The sequence below is a fragment of the Lagopus leucura genome, unplaced genomic scaffold (assembly GCF_019238085.1).
Source record: "Lagopus leucura isolate 7727_CA_CO unplaced genomic scaffold, USGS_WTPT01 Super-Scaffold_100159, whole genome shotgun sequence".
NCBI lineage: Eukaryota > Metazoa > Chordata > Aves > Galliformes > Phasianidae > Lagopus > Lagopus leucura.
Window position 1 is genome coordinate 28948173 of NW_024962335.1, and position 24214 is coordinate 28972386.

A 24214-nucleotide genomic window follows, 5' to 3' on the forward strand; every position below is an offset into this window, starting at 1 on the left:
AAATGAGGGGGGAAATGGCCCTTTTATAGTGTGTTTGTATAGCAGAGTGCTGCTGCTGTAAGACCACATGAAATTTATACTCTGTTTTCGGTTCTACAGAAAAATAGGGTTACTTGGCACTGATCTTAAGTCAGAAGGGCTATATTCCCAAAATCTTGGCAAGCCCATATCAACTGTAGTCTGAATATGTGTGAATGAGTTTATTTTAAAAAGCTAATTCTGGTATCCCAACAATGTATACATGGCCATATAAAGCTTGATTGAACATCATTTATTAAATACTTGAGCATCTAGACATGACTGAGTCCCGTACACCTACAGCACAGGTCTCAGTACAAAAACTAGTGAGTTTACTAACAGCTCAGGGTTGTGCATGACTGGTAGGTATTTCATCCTTGAACTACAGCGTAGACATGCCTGAAGCAAAAGTGCCATTTTAATGGTTGAGAAACTCTTGAAAAACAGAGAAAAAAAATCTTAGTGTGCTCCTTTTAAATAGCTGCACTTTGATTTTTATTTTTTTGACATTTAAAACAACATTTTGAAAGTCTTTTTTCCTTTTTCAGTTGTCTCCAAGGGGAAATTTTGACCACAGTCTCTCAAGTTTTGCTTGCAGAATTTGATGCTAGCACCAGTTGGATATCGCAATCTAAGAAGCATACTGTGCTTAGAGAAGTTCTTCATAATTCATATTACTTATACTATTAACTATCCAAGATTAGTTGATTAATAGTCATTTTTTCTTTGACTTTTATGGGAGGATTATGTTTGTTTATCAATAGGATTAGCAATTTAACTCACCAATTGATTTTTATTGGAACTGTATAATTGTTAAAAACTCACATTTTCTGATTTCTGTCATAATGTTTACTCACAGTTGTGTATTTCTGATCTATTGCATCATTAGGGGATTAATTTAAGTGGTGGCCAACGACAGAGAATCTGTGTGGCTCGAGCACTCTATCAGAATACCAACATTGTCTTCTTGGTAAGATTTTTCTTTTTCATATGGAACATGAATAGTTCGTAATGAAGCTGTCATTCATTCTTTGTATTTACCTTTAGAAAAGTTTGCATTAGCTCTAGAAAACTGTAGGGAATTATATTTGACTAAAAATCCAACTTACGGGGGATGAAAGATAAAAAACCACCAAGAGACAGTATCAAAACATATTGATAGAGGGAGACTGATGGAGGTGGTATCTACACTAGAGGAGATCGTATTGTCTTTTACTCACTCACAGTGGTACCTTGTATCAACATAATCCTGCTGAAATCAGCAGGATTTCTGTATAAGGAGAAGCACCATAATGCAACTAATTCTGAGCTATAAACAGACTGAGCGTGTAACAGTCTGCTGCAGAACTCTGTGGATTCAGGAAGATTTTCCATTCTCTGATAATAATTCCAGGGCATGCCAGAAATTTTAGGAGGCTCCTGTTCATGCAGGGCTTGGTTTTCTTCTTAGAGAAGCATTTGCACATCTGAGTATTATTTTATTACTGCTCATACTCACGCTAAGTCAGGACCAACCAAACCTACAGTTTAGATTGGGTGAAATTAGTGTAGTTACTGACTCAGCTTTACCTTAACAGGTAAAGTTGCTGGGTTCCAGCAGTTTCAAATTTGAATGGGAAATTTCAGATCTACCTGAAACTTCTGATCTACCTATTAGATTTACTCCACACTATTGGTGTGGCACCAGCACTGCAGACATCTAGACACAAAAACTCAAATGAATCTATTGCTATGAATTGAAGAATAATGGATTCTAGCTCACTGTTTCATCCTGCAGCCCTTTAACTAGCTCTTAGTTATTAGAAAAAGTTGAAATATTAGTAATGACAAATACTTTATACTTTAAAAGGATTATTGAAATTATAAATATACATTTTGCAAAACCTTGTTCTTTTTTTTTTTTTTTTAATTTGATTGCAGGATGACCCATTCTCTGCTCTGGACATTCACTTAAGTGATCATTTAATGCAGGAAGGAATTTTGAAGTTTCTTCAAGAAGACAAGAGGACTCTTGTTCTGGTGACGCATAAGTTACAGTATCTACCACATGCTGATTGGGTAAGGAAAGAGATATCATGATGCAGATTTGGTAATGGACAACATACATTTGAAGTTAACACTGTAAGTGCTTAACAACTCCACTATTGCTTTTGGTAATAGAGTGTCCCCTTAGTTCTGTATATTTCTATGCATCATGTGTCTAACTGCAACATTACAAAATATGGATCTTACAATAGAAAAAAACACTTCTACTTTTTTTTTTATTATTGAAGCCACCAGAGAATTGTGACTCAATTGCAGTCATGCCTATAACTTATTATGGCTTATCCATGTTTTTTTTACAAGTACAGATAAGACTGGTTTATAGAAGTTTCAGTTTTTGGGCTGTGTCAATAAACTTTAAAAATTATTATTGAATATTGAATACAATGAACACCAAAATGTGCATAATGGTAATGTCACCGATTCTAAGACATTCTGGTAGGATTCACATCAGTGATTATGCTATATATGTTGCTGAGTAGACTTACTGGATGCTTTTTCCCCTAGATCATAGCAATGAAGGATGGAATGGTGCTTAGGGAAGGGACTCTAAAGGATATCCAAAACAATGACATTGAGCTCTATGAACACTGGAAAACTTTGATGAATCGCCAAGATCAAGAATTGGAAAAGGTAAACAGGCAAGAGTGGCAAAGAGATATTTTTCAGTTAATTAAAAAAACAAACAAACAAACAAAAAAAACCTTAACATGTCAGGAAGCAAGTTTTAAACTAGGGACTAAGAGAAAAATACATGAACTGTGAGGAGCTTAAAGGAATGGAATAGATAGTCTGGGAAGTGTGTGGTACACCCATCATGAGTGGTTTTTAAGAACACATTAGGTTAACGTCTTTTTGGAATGTTGTACCAAACTGATCTACTTCAGCAAGGGGCAGACTAAGGGCTTTCCTAAATTCTTTCTTAGCTTTATGTTCTGTTATTGTCATAATCATTCAGGATTCCCTAAGAACTATTTTGAAAGGTTTTGTCATACCAGAATGAGCAAGGACAAGAGAAGGAATAAAGTGGTCAAAGAAGGATTTTCTAAAAGATAAATTCTAAAATACTGTGCCTTTGTGTTCTGTGGCCTAACTGGTCCAAATAAAGTCTCTTTGAGGTTAATGTTAGTGCTAAGACAGTGGCAGACAGCTCTCTTATTTTTATTGTTTCTTATTTATATCTTTAAGTTTTCTTGTTACAGGATATGGAAGCTGACCAGACTACTCTGGAGAGAAAAACTCTTAGAAGGGCCATGTACCCCAGGGAATCCAAAGCACAACTGGAAGATGAAGATGAAGGTATGTTTTATCATTTCATTTATTTATTCTATTAACATGTACATCATTGCCTTCCCACTTGAATATCCAAATCCAGAAGTTCATAGCAATAAAATAGGAAGATGTTACAGAGTGGCTGGATATCAGCAGCAGGCAACACAACCCATCGAGAACATCCTTGAGATGCCACACCAGGTGTAAATGGAGTAATTACTTTTGAAACAATTGGATGGTGCCAGGTAAAAGAAAAGGTGAACTACAGTCTTCCTCTTAATAAGAGCATTAATCGCAGGGAGTCTCATGGCAATGTTGGCTGGAATGACTGCAGAATGCAGATTTGCTATTTGCAGGCTCTTTATTGTGTCCTTGTGTTTAATCTGGCAAAATTCATGATAGATTGCCATTTAGGTCATAGGTCTCTGGGGCTTGGACAGCTGCATTTTGAAGAGAATCCCAATCATTGAGCAATAGGCAGAGCTGGATACCAAAGTCCTTGAGATGGAAATATTACAGTGTCTTCTTATTTCTTTGGCAAATATGAGCAGAACACCTCTTACTATGTGCAATCATCAGTACACTTTATCAGTTGAATGCTTGGAGGAGTTTAAATTGAGGTCACTTTCAAGCTCCTCTGTACAGGAAAGCCTTGCCAGCAACCTAATCTCAGAAACTGGGAGCCATTGTCTCTTTGTGGAATGAGATAGAAAACATGGGGAAAAAAGATATGTCCTTACAGTCCATAGAATGTCTACAAAAATTAGACATCATTAAGAATATAAAACACACATCAGTAACTTCAGGGCTAAAACATAACCTGACAATAAGTTCTAGGTCATCCATACTTATTATGAGACTTAGGGGAAGTACATAACGTCTCTGTGTCCCAAGAAGTATACAGTCTTCAAAAGTGTGTAACAGTAATAACAACTTTCAAGAAAATACTTGATGATTCATTTTTAATGTTCAAAGTCAGATGTAAGTTGTATTTCAGCTTGAGGCTGCCAAGAATTGCATTTACTGTTAGTTTACAGCTATCAAGCAAGAGCAGGTAATCATTTCTCTTTCCTAAGTGTGGCCTGGAAAAACTGTCAGATGCATTTTCTTTTTATTTTGAGAAAATATAAAATGTAAAATTTGTGCACATATGAAATATATATTTCCCATAGCAGGAGTCTACCATCAATTGTGTGATGATGTGAAAACTATTATACAGTCTATGGTAAGGTCTAGAAGAAACATTAATCCTAAATCTACGCTCTTTTAAAAAGACAAAATTTTAGTACATCTAAATAAAATAAGAGTAGAGTTCCTTAATGCAACAGATGACACAGCCTCTTGATTGGAAAACTTGAGTGAGCTTTCTGTACTCTTGCATATAACCCAAAGAATTCTACTGACAGTACAACAGAAGCTGCAGAACAGGTTGGATAAGTTTCTAGTTTCTACTATCAATACAGTCAGTACTGAAGGCTAGAATTATAAAAATATTTGATTAGCAAAACTGTCACTTGTCAAAGACAGTCTATAGATTACTTAAAGAGTATAGGGGAAGTCTTAAGAAGATACATCTAGAGCATTTTCTCTTTTCAAACGACAAATTGAATTTTGCCATTAAGAAGTAAAATTCAAAGAAAAAAAATGTCAACCACATACAGTAAGACCATATATAATTGTACTGAATCCAAGCTAACTTGATAAAATATCTGAGTCACAGAGGAAGAAGAGGAAGAAGATGAAGATGATAACATGTCAACTGTCCTGAGGCTCAGAACAAAGATGCCATGGAAAACCTGCTGGAGATATCTAACTTCTGGAGGATTTTTCTTGCTCTTTCTGATGATTTTCTCAAAGTTGTTGAAACACTCAGTTATAGTGGCTATAGATTATTGGCTTGCTACGTGGACATCCATGGGCAATGCAAGTGAATTCATGAATGCTGATGATGTTCGGAGCACAGAAAAGGTGGGTCATACTTTGAGCTTGACTGAAAAAAATAATTTTAAAAAGAGAGAGAAAATGTTCTTAAGTAATTATTTGCCGTTATCTCAAAACCAATTGGACTGGAAAGACAGATAGATATCATAAAATCAATCATTAGATATAATGAATGAATAAATTATGCAAAAATATAGGCCAATTCAAATTTTATCAGTCTTTTCAAAATGATAAAATTGAACCAAAAGCATGTTCGAGGTTAGAAAAATGGTTGAAGAATGAGCAATCTCATACTAAACTTTTTCATCTGGATTTTTTAATTCCTATGACAATTATTCCATTTTTCTAAGTACTAACTATACACTTATGTCCCGCCAAAAAAGCAAGCAAACAAACAAACAAACAAAAAACAAAAAAAACCTCTTAAGATGTACTACTTATTTAGGATATGTTTATTGCTGTAAATTTGACTAGTCTATAAATATCTTATTAAAATCCATTTGCTAATTTTTTAGAAGTCTTAAGCATGTTATAGCCCTGACAGATTAATTGAGAATTTGCTCTGGGAATTTTAGTAATGCTTGAATTTAATAAGTGGAAGTTTCCAAAGTCTCCTCAGTGCCTCAGTCTGTGAAAGGTTCTACTCTGGTTGTCTGAGTTCCTTGGCTAACCATTTGCATACTTTTGTATTTACCCAGCTAGTCTATCTTCTCATAGTTTCATCACTTCAATGTCGTGAAGGATACTTATCCATAGTTTGAAAGATCTTGGAACTGCCAGATATTCTAAATATGTGAACTTGATGTATTTCAGTTTCATGATAGCTCTTTTATTTCCCCCATAATGATATTAATATAATCAGAAAGTATTTGCAATGTGACAGATCAGCTATTTAGTACAAGGTAGTAGTTCCACAGAGCAACACCTTGGGAATTTCATAGCAGGAAAAATACTTGCATTTACTTCTATGACTGATGTCTTTGTCATTTTATTAGACTTACCATGTAGCTGTCTTCAGTATCCTCTCTGGAGCAGGGATTGTCCTATGCCTCATCACGTCTCTGACCGTGGAGTGGATGGGCCTCACAGCAGCCAAAAATCTACATCATAATCTCCTCAATAAAATCATCCTTGGACCAATCAGGTATAGCAAAAATAATGCTCCCCCTGCACATTTATTTCTACTGCTTAGCTATAGAAAATGTCTGTACACAGCCTTGTGTTCTGCCTGACCAAGACTTTTATCCAAAACTGGAATTCCAAATCAGATAACATTTTTGCTTTGAATTTATTCCACAGGTTCTTTGATATGACTCCACTGGGGCTAATTCTAAATCGCTTTTCTGCTGATACAAATATAATTGATCAGGTAGACGTATCAATATATTCTATTTATTATATCTTGGCTTTGTAAATTTTCATTTAGCTAGTGAATAAGACACACTGAAGTATTAATGAGGGAAAATAGAAGCTCTGAAATTATATTAGACAAATTCAAAATATAAACTGTTTGCATATTTGTAGTAATGAGGGCATGCAAGTAATTAAAAGCAGTAGGAGATCTTAGTTCTTAATTTCTTCAAAAACAGACTAGTTGCTTCTGTTAAGAGATCTGGATTAGCAAAATACCAGATTTGGGGTTCAAATCAGGAAAACAGAAAATACAATATTACTTTTACTATGAGGAGTACATGTGAGGTAAGGAGATGGTCCATTGTGGCAGTAGCATATATGAATTTGGAGTATTCAGCTAAAGGAATGGATACTTTCACTATGTCTATTTATCAAAACATTTGGATGAGCTACAATCCTGAATATAAGAGTGATGAGAACATGAAAATAAAATTGAGAGGTTCTGTGAAAGTGTATGCTGTTTCTCTAAATATTTTATATATCAATATTCACTTTCTTCTCTGTTATATAATTGAAGTGGAAATGGTCTTTGGACTACTGACCTCTAGAAAAAAAGAACCACTAAGTTATTTTTTTACTTCTGCACATACAGGCTCCTGGTATGAGGCAAGAATCAGTGAACCTATAGAAATATCATTCCACTTTCCCTATGGCACTGAATAGGAAAAAGCATGTAGTGGTACTATTACGGTTTTGTTTGTTTGTTTTTGTCTTATACATTTTTTCTTTTTGCTCTAGCACATTCCTCCTACCCTGGAGTCTCTTACCCGGTCCACATTACTCTGCCTATCAGCCATTGGAATGATCTCATATGCCACTCCATGGTTCCTTGTCGCCCTTGTGCCCCTTGGGATAGCATTTTACTTCATCCAGAAATACTTCAGAGTTGCTTCCAAGTAAGTATTGAAAAACTGCCCTGAAAATTTCTTTTATAAAGTTGATACATAGGAACTGTATTGGAATGTGAGGTTATTGGAACTAGTAATGGGATAAAATGTGATAGTGAACATAGTGTCTTGCATCTGATTCTGAGGTGTGAGTTTGAGCCATATGTTAGAGGATATTTCCAGCTGACTTGATGTCAAATACAGCATTTTGGGAAGTAACTAGTTGCTTCAGTTGTTTACATTATTCACTATGGAGATCAATGAACATGAATTTTATTAGTCAACTGAGACAGCTTACAGATGGCCAAAGCCTTGCTTTTGATCTTTTGAGAGTTAGTAGAGAATGGAAAATAACCTTCTGGATTAATGTCAGTCATTGCTTTTTCCTTATATTGGAAAAAAATTCTGCAGAACACCATTTCTACTCTACAGCAACATCTCATATTCAGAATGGTCTGGCTGGTTCTGAAGAGTACATGGTTTCAGCAAGAGCCTTAGAGTTCTGTTTTTAGTGCCAATATGTAGTTCATTAACACATCTTAAGCAAGTCATTCAAAGGTTTTTCTTTAATTCACTCAGTCAAGTTTCTTGTTTTCATTTTCTTTTTTTAATCAGTCAGACGTCTGGCTGACTTTACTCCATTTTCTGATACTTAAAAATGCACATCAAGGTGCCTGCTGACATGAAATGCATGGAAGCCATAATGACCTATGAGACAGCATTTGTCACTGCAGACCCTGTATCCACAGGAGGTACATGGTAAAGCATTAACTTGTTCTGTAGCATCCATCTAAGAGAGAGAGTGATTTCCAGAGAGAGTGATCCAGTACAGCTGATTTCTTATTAGGTAGCCTGAAAAAGAATTGTGCCAGTTATTTCTGATTTTTAAATCAGTGCATCAGAGGGGGCATAAAGCAACATGCCAGTAATTTAGCTTCACTGTAGCCTACTTGTCTCCAGCTTTTCTCAGAATTTCCAAGGATGTTTTTTTCATAAGAAAATTCCATAATATCAGAATTGATAAAATACAAACTGTTTATTTCTGAAATGATTTGCTTAATTTGTGTAAGATTTGGTGTAAGCCTTGTTCTTTCCTCACTATGTTTCCAACCTATTGCTGTGCAGGAAAGACCCACAGGTCTCAAGGTGGCTAAGGAACCTGAAAACCTGTATTTCATTCATAAATTCTTTATGATCTTCTGAGTGTCACCCTTTCCTTCTACACTACATTATTTAAATTTCTTACTTAAAATACACGAGAGGAAACAAAGCCTGATGTCTTGGGCCCCTGGAATGTACTATGTTGTCTCTCTGTGATTTTATATAGGAAAGTAAACCATCCATCTCCAGACCTGGTTTTTCCCCAAGCTATCTTGATAGCTGCAACATACAAGCCAGCAAGAATTTGGTTACCCCTGTAGGTCAGCACACACATACATATGCATCCATTGGCTCTGCAGTTGCAAATCTATAACAACCTCATTCATTTTATCTCCCTACAGTTTTCTGGGAAAACGTGCATCAGCAAGTGCTTTTTTGAAAGTGCTTCTAAATGAAATTATTTAAAATCATTTGTAAGGCATATAAGTTTTTGTTGTGTTCTTTCACTTCATGATAGAAATGAATAAATGCGATGGTTATTTGTAGAAAATATATTCCTGGGAAATGGAGGATGAATTAATAGCTTAGTCCAGTATTTATAACATACTTGCATGCAGTACTTTCCAGACATATAAGCTTCACTAAATTTTAGAAATGCAAATATTTACAGTATTTCTTACAGAACTTTGACTCTTTCTTGTATTTTTCCATTACATTTCTCAAAACCCTCTGTGTATTTTCCATCATAAATCTGAAATAGAGCATATTTGTCACCAAAACATAAGCAGCAAATTCAGTTCTGTATATTGTAACATTCAGCATCATGGAGCAGTTATTTCTGCTGACCTATCTAATATAGTGTGCAAACATAGTAGTATTTTAATAAGGAGTTTAAATATCTAATGTTCTGGCCTCTGTTCTGTTTATACTTCTACAGCTGGCTAGTATGCCAACAGTAGTGTGTTAAAGAAAGATGTATTTGTCTCTGTGCCTTGGAAAACATTCCTGTTCCAGGAGACTGGAACTTTTAAACACCATTGCTGTATTCAGGTTTTGAAAATAAGGAAGTTTCTTATTCACATATTTTCCCTATTGGTGCGATCTCTATTTCAACCACGGGGGCAGCCGTTGAAATACACTACAATTAGATCAGTTATACTCTGCCATTTTTTATGTTCAGCATGTTTTTGTACTTACAGATACTGAAAGTGAGGAAAGGTTCACTTGGAAAAGCGTTATCATTGTCAGGCCAAGTGATATGCTTACAATGAAATGGACGAGCTTGAAGATATACAAGCTCTGTTTCAAGATTAAGAGCCACAAATAATGTACTACGAAGTTTCAATTGTTCTGAGCTGATTATATTAATTATATTAAACTAGAATGTTTGAGAGTAAAAGTTGCTAGTTACTGGCTATAATTGAAAGCAGGGTTTTACCAGGAGAGAGCTGCTGATGTTGCTGACGAAAGAAGCGTAGCTATGACCAAAGACTGGAGCCATGGAGATGGCCGGGATGTGATTCATAGAATCATAGAATCACTGAGGCTGGAAAAGACCTACAGGATCACCCAGTCCAACCATCCACCTATCACCAATATTTCCCACTAAACCATGTCCCTCAACACAACATCTAAACATTCCTTGAACACCTCCAGGGTCAGTGACTCCACCACCTCCCTGGGCAGCCCATTCCAGCTCAAGGCCACACTTTTAGAAAAGCAATATTTCCTAACATACAGCCTGAATCTCCCCTCGTGCAACTTGAGGCCATTTCCTCTAGTCCTATCACTAGTTACGTGAGAGAAGGAGCTGACGTGCAGCTCACCACAACCGCCCTTGAGGTAGTTATAGAGAGCAACAAGGTCTCCCTGAGCCTCCCCTTCTCAAGACTGAACAATCCCAACTTCTTCAGCCGTTCCTCAATAAGGCCTGTGCTCCAGTTTTGTTGCCCTTCTCTGGACACGCTCCAGGGCCTCAATGTCTTTCTTGCAGTGAGGGACTCAAAACTGAACACAGTACTTTAGTCTTACCAGTGCTGAGTAGAGAGGGATGATCACCTCCCTCCTTCTGCTGGCAGCACTATTTCTGATGCAAGCCAGGATGCCATTGGCCTTCTTGGCCACCTGGGCACACTGCTAGCTCATGTTCAGTTGAGCATCAACCAATACCCCGAGGTCCATTTTCTCTGTGCAGTCTTCCAGCCACTCTGCCCCTAGACTGTAATGTTGCCTGGGGTTGCTGTGTTCTATGTGCAGCACCTGGCATTTGTCCTTGTTGAACCTCATCCCATTGGCTTCAGCCCAGCAATCCAGATCCCTCTGTAGAGCCTCACTACCCCCAGGCAGATCGATACTTCCTGCCAATTTGGTGTAATCTGCAAAAGTCCTCTGTAGCAAAAGAGAAATGTGAGATTTCTGTGCCAGACTATAGAAATTCACTACAGAAATTGTAACTTGTGCAATTCTGAGAAGAATATGTACAATACAAAAAGTGTTGACTGTTGTCCATTATGAGGTGCTTTTTCTATGGACAGAGATGTAACAGCTGCTGTTTTGTTTTCCTACCCCAGGGATCTCCAGGAACTTGATGACAGCACCCAGCTACCATTACTCTGTCATTTCTCTGAAACAGCTGAAGGCCTTACCACTATCAGAGCATTCAGGTGAAAATGATCAGAGAGACGCTTGTGTTCTGCTCTAACTCATGTAGCTTGCTTGGAGCATATCAGAGGGCAACTTATTTGATTTGGTAGACTTTAAGCAATCTTATAAAAGGGTAGCAGGGTTTGTTTTATTGTTTTGCTACACCTCTAAACACTTGTGTATGCGCTCAGCAACATAAGTATCTGTATTGGTTTCCACTGAATTAAAGATGATGACATTTTTAGAATGTGTTATTTAAATTTTTAAGATGTTTAGTCTAACCATGATTTACTTAGACTGTAAGAAACTCTCCTTTGCAGGGCAGGCACAGGCATCACTCCTCCAGTATTTGTGCTATATCTTATAAGCCCGGCACCTCAGGATGCACTACTACAGTACTTGCTAACTAGGAGATAAAATTTGCAACTAGAAAGGCTTTACAGGAAAAACTATGGCAGAAGAGATCTTGATATTCTAAGACCTAACCTTCTCAACCAAATTCAAATATTAAATTCCAGAACATCCTGAGAATCTTTCTATTTGAATATGCATACATTTTTTCTAATTATTTTAGGAATCATAGACTACATTTTCCTTGTATATCCACTACATCACAGCTAGCATAACTATCATACTTGATGTTGGCCCCTGATAAGCATAACTTGCACTTATTCTGCACACAGTAGAATTTCAACCTAGAGGAGATCATACTAGTGCTCTTTACACACATATTACATCCACTTTATCTCAACTAGAGACTTGTGATATTTTTCCCAGCTCTACTGACGCCTGTACGTTTTAGACAGCATTGATCAGGCTGAATTTAAATAATATGACACTTTCCAGCAGGAGACAATTGGGCAGTGTGGGATAGAGTCAAAAGTCTAGAAGATCAGTCTCATCTTCTCAATAAATTACACTGTTTCTGTGTAATTTCCTGTCTCTGTTTCATCACTTCAAGCTAGCTTTAGGACTATTAGTTCAGAGCGCTGCAGAAAGAACTGTAGTAGGACAAGCAAAAATATTTGCAGTGTGTTGAAGAGATGTGAGCCAGCAGTCAACAAAAAAGTGGCTTAACAAGATGTATCAATCAGAATGAAGTATTAAACCAGTAATTCATGATTAAAGCCTGATGTTGATGTGCGCTGAGTGCTTCTCAAGTCATTGAGAGTGGCCCTTCATCACACTATCTATTGAGAAAGATGAGGAGCTTATCATTTCTTGGGAGTTGTTCAACTCCTTGTTGTTTTACAAAACAGCTCTGTCAGCTTGGATGTCAGAGAGTAAAACACAGTCTTAGAAAATGAGTAGCTGTCATAACCACCACCTGAGTTTTCCATGAATCTCTGGTGCAAACTAATACCATTTCATTTCCCCCTCTGTGCTCCTCTGTTAACCAAACCTGAATTATTCAGTGTTTTTTGTCAGCAAGCTCATATTTACTAATAATCCCATTAGTCATTCTCTGTAGTTTGAGTTCAGTATGTTCCAGGATAAAATAGAGCAGCTATCCACGTAACTTACCACAAAGTAGCACAGTTGGATCAGTAAGCAAGTAAGCAATTTAAGTGACCTTTACTGTTTGTCATCTGATAGGATAAAAGTCTAAAACAGCCCAGAAGAGGAACTGGAGGTGGATGAAAAGATACAGATTAAGCATGTCAGATTTTCCATTAGGAAAACAGGAGTTTTGCTGCCAGGAAGGCAGACAAGCAGAATATTCAGTGAATCTTTGCTCCTCCCCACGTCATTACTGTTACCACTTGTTGCTTTGGGAAGGTTGCTTGCTATGTTTATAAGCTATGCAGAGAGAAATGAAGTATCGCCAGGAAAAGGCAATAAATAAACAAATAAATAAATAGAAGAGGTTTCTGGCAGAACAAGGATTACAGGTGCTTCATGCCACAGCCATGAAACTTTGAAATATAAGAACTTTCCATGATAAAACAGGAGATAAGCTGCTGAATCAAATTTGGCAATTTTTTTCAAGTGATGGTATTGAATAGACAGTAGTATGTAAAACAAGGAAATGTTGTCCACCTGACTGCAGGCCAGACTCGAAAGTACTGTCAGCCATCATGAATGTGATGTATTTCTATCAACAGAGACTCTGCCTATACCGTGCTTCTGCCATCATGTTCCTTCACTTTCAGATGCTCTGATATTTTTCACCTGTTTTTAAACATGACAGGCATTACATGGGAGTGACAAGTGACAGTGGAGGTGACATCACTCATTTTTGTCATTCAGAAGCGATCTATGGGGATTGTTGACTACATGGGATCTATTCCCTCACTGCAGTTGGCTAAAATGCTTAGGCAGTTCATGGCTAGCTGAGAAAACAGCTGAGCAGAGTAGTTGAGAAGAATCGGTCCACAAATCAATCTACAGCCTACCAGTAAAACTGAAACCTCAGAGACATCACCCATGTCAAACATTCTAGAAGCTGCTAGGTAACTTCTACCTGGCCTGAAAGAGCCCTGGCAGAACGTATGGGTCCTCAGGGAAGAGCTTGTAACACGAAGCTTGGCAAAGACATAAGGACAAATAGCCTGTGGTTGAGGGAAGGAGCAGGAAAGAAGAGTTCAATGCTTCATCGTTTTGTGTTTGTGTGCAATGTGTTGTAATATAACAACTTTGCTCTTGGCAGGCATGAATCCAGGTTTAAACAACGCATGCTGGAACTAACAGATACGAACAACATTGCCTACTTATTTCTATCGGCTGCCAACAGATGGCTGGAGGTCAGGACGGTACGTTCAGTTTAGTCCCAGCCATGGTTTTCAAATTTTGGAAGCAAACAGAGACTTAGCCTGATGTGGAGGATAAGACAGTAACGGGAATTAATCTCGCGTTGAGATTATACACACTGATACTTAAAATAGATCAGGATTGTTTATGTTAAACACATTGGATTTTTTTCAGCTTTCTTGGACAGAAGTAAGAAAATATGAGCCTCCCTCATCTTTTGCTGTTGCGATGTCTACTGTCTGAAGAGAGTGCAAGAACAAACATTTACATAACTTGAAATAAGGCTTTCTCTACTACTGTGCAGCATCTGCAGACCTGCCCCTGTAACAGCTACTTTCAAAGCAGAGTGTGGCTTTTAAGTAATTTTGTGAGCCATGCAATCAGTCAGCCAGGGCTGTTACAGGCACCACAGTGTCTCCCCAGCAACAGGTTTAATCCCACAGCTGTGATTTAGAGGCTCTGTTTGCTGTGCCCTTACTTCTGCTGTGAGCCCATACTGTGTGTAATGTACAGAACTGTTCAATGTCACAAAAGACATAGCAGAGCTTGACTTCAACTTAAAAATGAATGACTCCTACCAATAGCACAGCCAGTGGCAGTGAGACAGGCTTCTGTTTTTTATAGGAGTTCTCCAATGACAGTGTGTGAGGAACTTCAGTGTGGCATGAGGGCAAGCAAAATCACTGTGTTTCCATCATATATCTGATGCTAAAAGAGCAGTGAATGAACAGAGTTGTGATTTGATTTTGCCAGGCACAAGTAGTTGAAAGGCACGACTCGTAGTCACATCAAGGCTGTTATCTTCACCTTCACTGGTAGAGCAACAAAGTTGTGCTCCATTTCTTAAGATGTCAGACTTTCCCATTGTGCATGAAGCTATCAGCATGCGAGATCATGCTGAACTTGTTTCCACATCAAAGACAGATAAATAACAGACACATCCAATCCTGGAATAAGCTGTGGCAATGCTTAATGTCTCAGTCTCAAACTTGCATATGTGTGGAGTGAAACTGATCAAAGAATATGCATTGCTTCATCATCACATCAGAAATAATGTGGTCTCACCAAGGAATAGTTCATTTATCTCTGCCCAATAGTTCAGTGGTACTAATATCACTGAGAACTTCAGAAGGAATCAGTAGCAACTCATCCCAGCTGCTCTTGAAGACTCAAGAGCACTCTACTTCTATTTCTTTGCAGTTAAGTTAGAGTCTATCATCTGATCATGGACACATCTTACAGATAGATGAACAACAAAGCCCTCATTTCAAATCTCTGAGGGAAAGACTCCAGGCAGGACATTATCAAATAGGAGGAAAAAAATGGATGGAAAATGCTAACTTTGTAATCCAAAGTAAATATCATGCAGGGAACAGTGGGAGAGTAGGAACACCAGCAGTCCCATGAATCAGGTACCTTCATGACTGCATGAGACCACTGTGTATCTGGCATTCACTTCAGAATGGAGATACACATCAAGAAAATTGGCTGAAGCTTGTGAAAAGCCTGAGAAGTCAGATCTGTCCAGTTCAATCTCCTCAGCAATTTCTGCAAGAGCAAGGCTTAACAGACCAGATGCAGCCCCACAACTACACTATTCTAATGCTTTGAGCTACTGCTACCAACAAGCAAATGGTTTCGCTGCAGGCTATGAGTGTATAGCAGGTTTAGGGATGTCTTCCCCATGCACAGTGTCCCACTACATAATGTAGACACTTTACACTTGTCTGCCCAAAAAACATGTGCATTACTCATATAAATTGTGCCAAAATCCTTCATGGACTGATACTTCTATTTTGGAAGGTAAATGCATGTTTGAGAAGATGTGAGAGAGAGTGGAAAGGAGTGGAATTCATTTGCTTTAAAAGTTTGTAATTAAGGATGTTATGCCATTCTTATGATTTCTTTTCACGTGCTCGTTACATTTTTTTATACATCCTCTTCTGGGAGAAGCTACATGGAGACACCTCAGCCCAAGTGGTTTTGCAGAAAATACTGGCCTGTTTCATCTGTGTCCAGCAAGTTCCTATAGGCTGTTTTAGACACCAAAAATCCTGGTCTTTTCCAGGAAAAACAACCCAAATGTAAGGACTAGGTGTCATTACAGAAATAATCCTCAGTAAATTGAATGTGATGTGCCAACAGAAGAAATTTTATTATCAGTGCATTTTAATGTTGTCTAGAATCTTACTCTCTCCCTCTGTCTCATTTTAGGATTATCTTGGTGCTTGCATAGTTCTTACTGCAGCTATCACTTCCATCACCGAAGGGCCAGACTCGGGGTTTGTGGGGCTAGGTCTCCTGTACGCTCTGACAGTAAGTATCAAAGCACAAGAACTTTGAGACCCATTATTCATTTTATGGTAATTTAAAAATTACTTATACATGATTATCTTCCAGCTTTCTTAATTGTTAAAAAAAAAAAAAAGCAATCTTGCAAATAATGGATTCAAGCCAAAGTTGAAAGAGTTCAGAGCAACTTGGACTTGCTTCAGATTTTATGAGCCAATTAAAAAAACACAACCATTCCCAGGCCCTGTGTGCTCCCAAGCAGAGCAGAAAAATTTAAAATGCGTAAGAGGACCTGCTGTGCACTTTGTTTTGCACAAGACAGTGTTGGTTGCACTTGTACATGGCAGAACCTGCCAGACGCTGCTACCTCACAGGCTGTCATAAACATTGGTAATGTTTAACCAAAGACCAATGTAATCATTGCTGAAGAAGCTGAAATGCCTGTTCTGCCTTTGGATGGATTCTACTCAGATACCCAATATTATTTGTCCAATTCTGAATCAATGTGGAGATTGGGATCTTTAAGGCTAGAAGGCATGGTCTATCATGACAAGTAGCAGTAGGAAAGAGGAGGTGGGGTTAGGAAAGACAAGATTTTGGTGACACAGTAACCAAATCATTTTAACTACATTGTGAGCAATTTAAGGTGAGTCATGGAGAAGTCCTTCATGGAAAAGTCCTTACAGGAGGTAGTAAAAGAGGCTGAGAGTGCATCATGGGCATAGCATGACTACTGTCATCACAGAGAGGCAAAAATATAATTGAATTCACCAAAACAGTGGGGATAAAAACAGGATGAGGATAGTGGCAGGAAGAATTTTTGAAGTCGTGGTTGGCATGGTACAAAGCCAGCTGCTTCATGCTCTAGTAGGTGGAAGGTGGTGTCATATAGAGGATATGGGTGTGGGTCTAGCACCAAGATTTGGCTTTACCCTTAAATGCTGGTAAGCCCATTGTTGCAGCAGATGATTCCTGGCAGCTGCCTTAGGGTGGCCTTAGATCCCCTTTGAGCCACTGTTACATCACTGTGAGCATCTGCCAGCAACTGAGAATCTGTCCCAGACTTTCAGCTTCATTCTGAAAACATTCCTGGTAATCCTGCTTCATTAGCAGAGATCTGGAAGCGCCAAGATGTCTGCATTGCCTTGGCTACTTTATGCTTAATCTGTATTTGCAAACAGATCATTAGCGCAAATTAGCCATTTGCTGAAGTCTGGCAGAGTAGCAAAAGTGGGAACCTGTCTCTCTCCTCCCTCGCAATAGCACTAGTGAAACCATGGATGCAGCTGGATCATTGCCTGTCTCCTGACAGGTTTTGTATCATTTCTCTTTGGAGCTAAGAGAGGGATGATGTTTGGACCTGGATAAGTGCAAGCTTTGTAGTAACATGGTGTTTATAGTAGGCGTTCAGAAGCTTATTCTCTTCCCTTGTATAAACACTGCCAACTCTATTGCACAGCTTTCACTGAAGCTATGGGTGGGGCCTTTGAGATGCCGGACTCTTTTATCAAATTTGACAGAACTATGATTGTAGATACATTTCTGAATCAAAAGCTGGAACAGAGATGTGTGTTTCTGAACAACAAATAACTCACCACTCATCAGCAAGACAATCAACTAAATCCTCTAAATTCACAACAAATTTTATTGTTGACTCTTAGTGAAAAAAATAAGGTATAAGGTAAATGGAAAAGAAGTGAAGCTGTGTGATTTATTCATAATAAACATCTCATTTGGCAGATTTAACAAGCAAATAAATGACAAAACCTTTCTCCAAGTGTATCTGTTTGTAGGGTGTTCTCATTAACTGAACTTTCTAAACCCTTATTCAGGTACCTAAGTGGCTCAATTTTTAAAGGTGCTTGACTATCAATAGCTTCTAATAAGACCAGTTTTTCTTTTTTTATAGGGGCTTCTACATAGAGACTTAGGAGCATTCATTTAGGAAATTGCTTTACAATTATCTGTCTTGACTTGTCAGTCCTCACTAGGAGTCAGCTTCTCTAAGCTACTGAGTATTGTTCAGCAATTAATTATCAACAGTTGCTTGCTACAAGCAATACATTTACGATTTATCAAATCCTGCTTGACTACAACTGGTAATAAAAATAAATATAATAATATATAATATATATATAATAAAAATAAAATAATGAAATAACAATGAATTGATAATATATTTTTTCTCATATATTTCTATCAAAAAAAAAAAAAAAAAAAAAAAAAAAACCAACAAGTTTTCCACAGAGATAAATGAATCATCTGAACATACACAGAAGGAAATAGAATTTAAGTGACCATCACATTCTTTTCAATATACTTGCAAACAGTCAACTTTCTTAATCTTTAGTTAGTCTTTGAAAGATTAGAAACTGCAGCATTTACAAACAGTGTTGCCAGTTTTGATTTCTTCTGTGTCTGTGTGCTTAAAGAAAGTGCCTTACAGTACTAGGGAGCAAATGACTGTCCTAGTCAGTCTCAGCTTGACTCTGGGGGTATGATGCTTCCATCCTTCTCCTCCAAAAAAGAAGGATGAGAATACCAAGCAGTAAATTAATATGTCAGGGTTGTTTTTTTTGTTGGAGTATAACTGGTCTGTTATGTATGTGATGCTGATGCACTGAGTCTAGGACTGTTGCAATGTCAGTAATTGACCCATTGTTCTGGATCAGGCCAAAGACTTTCACAAATTTATCTGACTTTGACTCTCAAACATATAGGTGCACAGACAGAAATCTGAACCCTACCCTTTTTCTCTTTTTGTGATGTAGATAACCAACTATTTGAACTGGGTGGTGAGGAATCTGGCTGATCTGGAGGTGCAGATGGGTGCTGTAAAAAAAGTACATAGCTTCTTGAACATGGAGTCGGAGAACTATGATGGCTACTTGGGTACTGCACTCTAAATTTTTGTGGTTTGGTCTGTTTTTTTTTGTTTTTTTTTTTGTTTTTACTATGGCTTGTTTTTCCTCTAGGATTGTTAAAGCAAGGACTGGTTTGAATGACAAAGGTAGACAAAAGGAGCTATAAGACATATAGACCAGTGCCTGTCAACAGAAATCAAAATGCAGGGATAATAAGCATGACACTGAAGTACAATCAGAATGTTTCAGGGCAAAACATCTATGTAGCTAAACAGTAAATGAAAAGACAGATGAAAACTAGAAATGCATTAAAATCCCTTGCTTTCAGATGCATGATCTTTGCAGCAAATGGGGGCTACAAGACAAAGGCGTGGTGGTACTCAGACTTCAGCAATTCTTCCCTGAGCCATTTTGCTACTATTTATTTTGCACGTATTTCAGACTGGCTTTGTTGTTTCAGAAGTGCAGCGATAAAAAAGCTTGCAGGTCAGCAAGCTTCCTTGACAACCAAACTCCTTAGTCGAGACAAAACCTATCTACATGTTTGCAAATCAGGATGACATACGAGCTGTGATAATGTCAACAGCTCAAATTGTCATGCAGTAACAACATCCTTCCTTGCACTCTCCTTCCTCTGCCGGTTACTAACCTCAGAGCACATTTACACTGCACTGACCTTTTCTGTTTGCTTTGCTTCTCCCCATTTCATTGCCAAGAGCTCCCTAGGCATTCACCCTCTCATCTTAGGTGTCATGATTGGAAAGATAAGTGCTAACATGACCATAAGGCAGTCCGGAAATCCCTTGGCAAACAGCCCAAGCATGCCATCCTAATAGAAGGCACTCCTTTACCCTATGTGTATTTGGCATGAAACTGAAGGCTAGGTTTCTCAAATGGTTTCATGAAGGTGTCCAGAAAGAGGGAGGGAAAAAGGAACTGTCATAAAAAGTGACCTTCTGATAGCATTTGTTTTGTTTTATTCTGCTGTAACCATTCCAGACCCTTCTCAAGTCCCAAAAGACTGGCCCCAAGAGGGGGAAATCAAGATTGAAAATTTGTGTGTGCGATATGAAAACAACCTGAAGCCTGTTCTCAAACACGTTAAAGCTTATATCAAACCAGGACAAAAGGTACTGTACAATTTCATATGATCCTCCTTCTGGAGCAGGTTGTTCTTTATTTCCTAACATAGCAGAAGAGCAAGACTAACAATAATTTGCAGTGACAGTTATATGGACATGGGTCAGGAAACACACTGAGGGCATCATTTATTGGCTGAGATCTATTTTCCTTCCTAGACACCCATCTCTTTCCATGTCCACCCCCATTGCACAGAGTGAGTGTAGATGGTGAGATGAGAACAGGTGAACACTGAACAAGAGCTGAGAAAACACACAAGAACATCTTAAATTTCAGTATACAGTGTCACTGAAGTTCAGATGAAGAGTTCTGGTGTTTCAAAAGTCTTCCTGGGATCAATGTTTCCAATCATTATTTTGCCAAAGAGAACTATTTTGTTTAAGCATTTTTGCCTAAATATCCCAATATACCTGAAAATCTGTTATTACGTTAAATTTCAGCTACTGAATTGTTACAAAATGTTCAAATCAAAGTAATATTAAATGTTACATTGCCCCACAGATTGATTCAACAAGCAGAAATAATGAAATTCCACATGAACCAAGCAAAAAAATATTTTTCCCCCCTGTTTAAAATTGCATTTATTCTGAGGACAATACTAACATTGCAGAAATTGGACTTTACACAGTAAAAGAAAAATTTTAAAGACAATTGCTCAGCCAAGTATATATGTTTAAGTTCCTTGTCCAATCAGGACATCATTCAGGATGCATACATGCAAACCCATTGCATACAAATGAGAAACCCCACTGCATGCAAATTAGAAACATCATAAGGTCCCACTGTGAAATAAATAGCACTCTTTTTTATCAACTTGAAACACCTAGCTTTTACTATGTGATGATAGGATTGTTTAATAGGACAAGTGGGAATTTCTACCATGTGTTACATGAGTTCTTCAGTGCACAGATGAAACCGCTTCACCATTCAGTTAAAGGTCTCTGTGGATTTCAGCACTGCACAAACCACAGGGAGAAATTAAACAGGTTTTGCTTTTTATTATTTATTTCTGAAGACAGGGCATGATCCATAGCAGCTGAAGCATCACTTTAAATTAACATTTGTTAAATTATGTGGTTTTTTTTTCTGTTGTTGCCTTCTGCCTGGAGGATAGAGCAGTGTAATAATCTCTGCCTCACACTCCCATCAGTGACAGCCCACCCCCAGCTTTTACCTTTGTTTTACAAATCCTCACAATTCAATAACAGAACAGAGAGCATGCTTGTCACAGTCTTCTGTTTTTATTCTAGTGTCTGCCACTGGCCATTGGGAAGAAACCTTTCTTCTCACTAGCAGCAGTCCAGTCCAGCTTTCTTAGAAGCACAAGTCTGACTTACAGCTGCCTTTTATATGGAATATCTTGTTTTCTTTTGCAGGTTGGGATCTGTGGTCGTACTGGCAGTGGCAAGTCATCCCTGTCTTTAGCATTCTTCAGAATGGTGGACATATTTGATGGTTAGTTTTCATTGGAGTATATGTCTCCTGACTCACTCCCTTCTTATTTCTTCAGAGAAAGCTAGGACACTTTTTGATAGTTTATATCCTATCTCTCAGTCTCAGAAGATACTCAGTTAAAATGGGGCTTGTTGTGCCTAATCACTCAAAGTACGAAGTGTCCTATTGTGAGTAGCACTTGGTTCTTCCAGGAAACATCATGTACAGATTATACTTCCACATTAAAAAAAATATATATTTTTTATTTTTGGCATTTGCTCTAACAAAACAATATGCCATTTTTGAGATAAGAGGGAAAATATGCAACTCTCTAGAGCTCTAAATTTCTCCCTAAAGAATAACTGCATTAACTTGTTATAACTGTGATAATATTAGTGGAGTAGAAATGAACTCAACAAATCCTTTCCCTTGATAATTATTTTTTATTTTATAGCATTTTCCCACAACTACATCAGAAGCTGAATAAAGGTTTTGGAAACTTTTTGCTATGTTTCCATTCCTGCAGCATTTCACTCTCCTAGCTAATTGAAACGAACTAGTATGCAGCAATAGGCACCCTGCAGTTATAATAGAGATACGTGTGAGCTGTTGGGGCATATGGAAAACTACTGGAAATTCACTTTTTTTTTTTTTTTTTAATGAAGATTTCCATGTTTCTAATTTGGTCATTGTACATCAAATGTTTGCTAGGGAAATCCCAGTAAGATGTGGGAGGATAAATAATACTAATACTTGCTTTTGTGTGGTTCTGTGCCTGTTTGTATCTATGGCAATAGGTTTCTGATTCATGACTGGGGATCCTGGATATATAAATAGTGCAAACAATTATATTTGTGCCCAACTTTCAGTTTCTTTCTACTTTAATCTTTCTTCTATATCTTTTCTTTATTCCTTCTGTGTCCCCAATTTTTCCCAGTGGGAATGCCTAAGTCTTTTCTAATTGACACCTGTTTGTCCTTTGTGCACAACCCTCTCCACGTCTTGGCTCAATCCGTATTTAGTTTCTAAGCTGGTTCACTTCTGATTGGAGTCCTGATTCTTAAAAAATTACATAACAAGATTTTGAGTAAATTTACTGAAGCCAAAATTTCATTCATGGTACCCACTTTGGTTCCATATGTCTTTGTTATTTTTTTAAATTTTTGTGTGTTCCATGTTATTCCCCTATTCTCACTTCTTTATTTAGTGCATTCCCTTTCTTGCCCTCTCTTTGAACCACCTATCTGTCTTCCTTGAGTACTTGTTACTTTCCTGGTTTCCCAACTCCTCCCTTCTTCTTCCTAAAAGTCCCCTCTCCTTGGTTTCTACCACAAATACATTACCTTTCTCCCACAGCATGCCACAGTAATATTTATCACAGAATAACCTACAAAATGCAATATCATAAAAACTTGGAATTACAAAGTGCCATACACGCAGCTTTGAAAATCCATGTATTTGCCAGTTTGTGGTTAGGTTCTCCCTAACAAATGAACATATTGCAGGCGCCTCCCAGGGCTGCATGCAGCCACTCCATGGAGTAATCCATAGGGAAGAGTTGAGCCTGATGAAAAATACCCCTTACAGTATCCTTATTCAATTTCCTCTGGTCCATTGCTGCCCCATATACAAAGGGAAGTTTCTATGTCCAGGGGAAGTCACTGACTTTGGTAGTTCCTGATTTTTCTTTAAGGAGCCAAGGAAAGAGCTTCCTTTACCCTTCCTACTTTCTTCTGCTTATGGAGTACCCATCCCCAGTTTCTCTGGTACGTTTCTCCAGTCTCTCCACTCTGAATATTTGCAATTGCCACAGCTAGCACACCATAAGTCAGATTTTCAGATGAGATCCATATGCTCTTTGACCTGAAGTAGTGACTAGAAACGGAAAAATCTTACTTTACTAAGTCTCTCAGCTGTTACAACAACTTCTTGTGTGGGAATGAACTACTGGTTTAAGGAGTGATTAATGTGACCTCTTCCAGTAATCTTATGCTAGAAGAACACTATGTAGCTAGTTCACAATCAAATATTTAAGTAAAACTGATATGTAAGAATCACCATGAATGGTATTAAAATGCCTTGGAGTATGATATCCTTTTTTTTTTTTTTTTTCTGATCTGCCTCATGTTAAAAAGTTATGTTGTCCTACTCAGCCTTGAGTTCCAAAGAAATTTTTGGCTCCTGATGTATTGACTGTAGATAAATACATGTATTATGCAAAAGAAATAAGCACAGAGATTACAGACCTCCTGCTACTGTTAAAGTCAAGAACAGAGGAAGATACAAAATGTGGCTAATTACTGTTACTCTTATTCTCACTCTGGCTGTAAACATTAGGTTTCCTCATAATAAATTATCCTTCCAGTGCTACTATTAATTACATAACACAGAAGCCACTAATTTCCTTTAAAGGAA

The 24214-nt window shown here is 37.8% G+C and overlaps 1 protein-coding gene across 13 annotated transcripts in view; it reads left to right on the top strand.

The window, feature by feature from the left end:
• Positions 1-24214, top strand: part of ABCC9 (ATP binding cassette subfamily C member 9) — a 72014-nt gene that overhangs the window by 43627 nt on the left and 4173 nt on the right. For all 13 annotated transcript variants that reach the window (XM_042889712.1, XM_042889725.1, XM_042889720.1 and 10 more), the window contains 14 exons: positions 908-988; positions 1939-2076; positions 2569-2694; positions 3264-3360; positions 5054-5301; positions 6270-6418; positions 6574-6643; positions 7426-7583; positions 11246-11338; positions 13969-14071; positions 16284-16385; positions 19133-19253; positions 20225-20355; positions 21742-21820. In XM_042889712.1, coding sequence (XP_042745646.1) covers positions 908-988; positions 1939-2076; positions 2569-2694; positions 3264-3360; positions 5054-5301; positions 6270-6418; positions 6574-6643; positions 7426-7583; positions 11246-11338; positions 13969-14071; positions 16284-16385; positions 19133-19253; positions 20225-20355; positions 21742-21820 — 1696 coding nt within the window. The remainder of the gene's footprint in view (positions 1-907; positions 989-1938; positions 2077-2568; positions 2695-3263; positions 3361-5053; positions 5302-6269; positions 6419-6573; positions 6644-7425; positions 7584-11245; positions 11339-13968; positions 14072-16283; positions 16386-19132; positions 19254-20224; positions 20356-21741; positions 21821-24214) is intronic.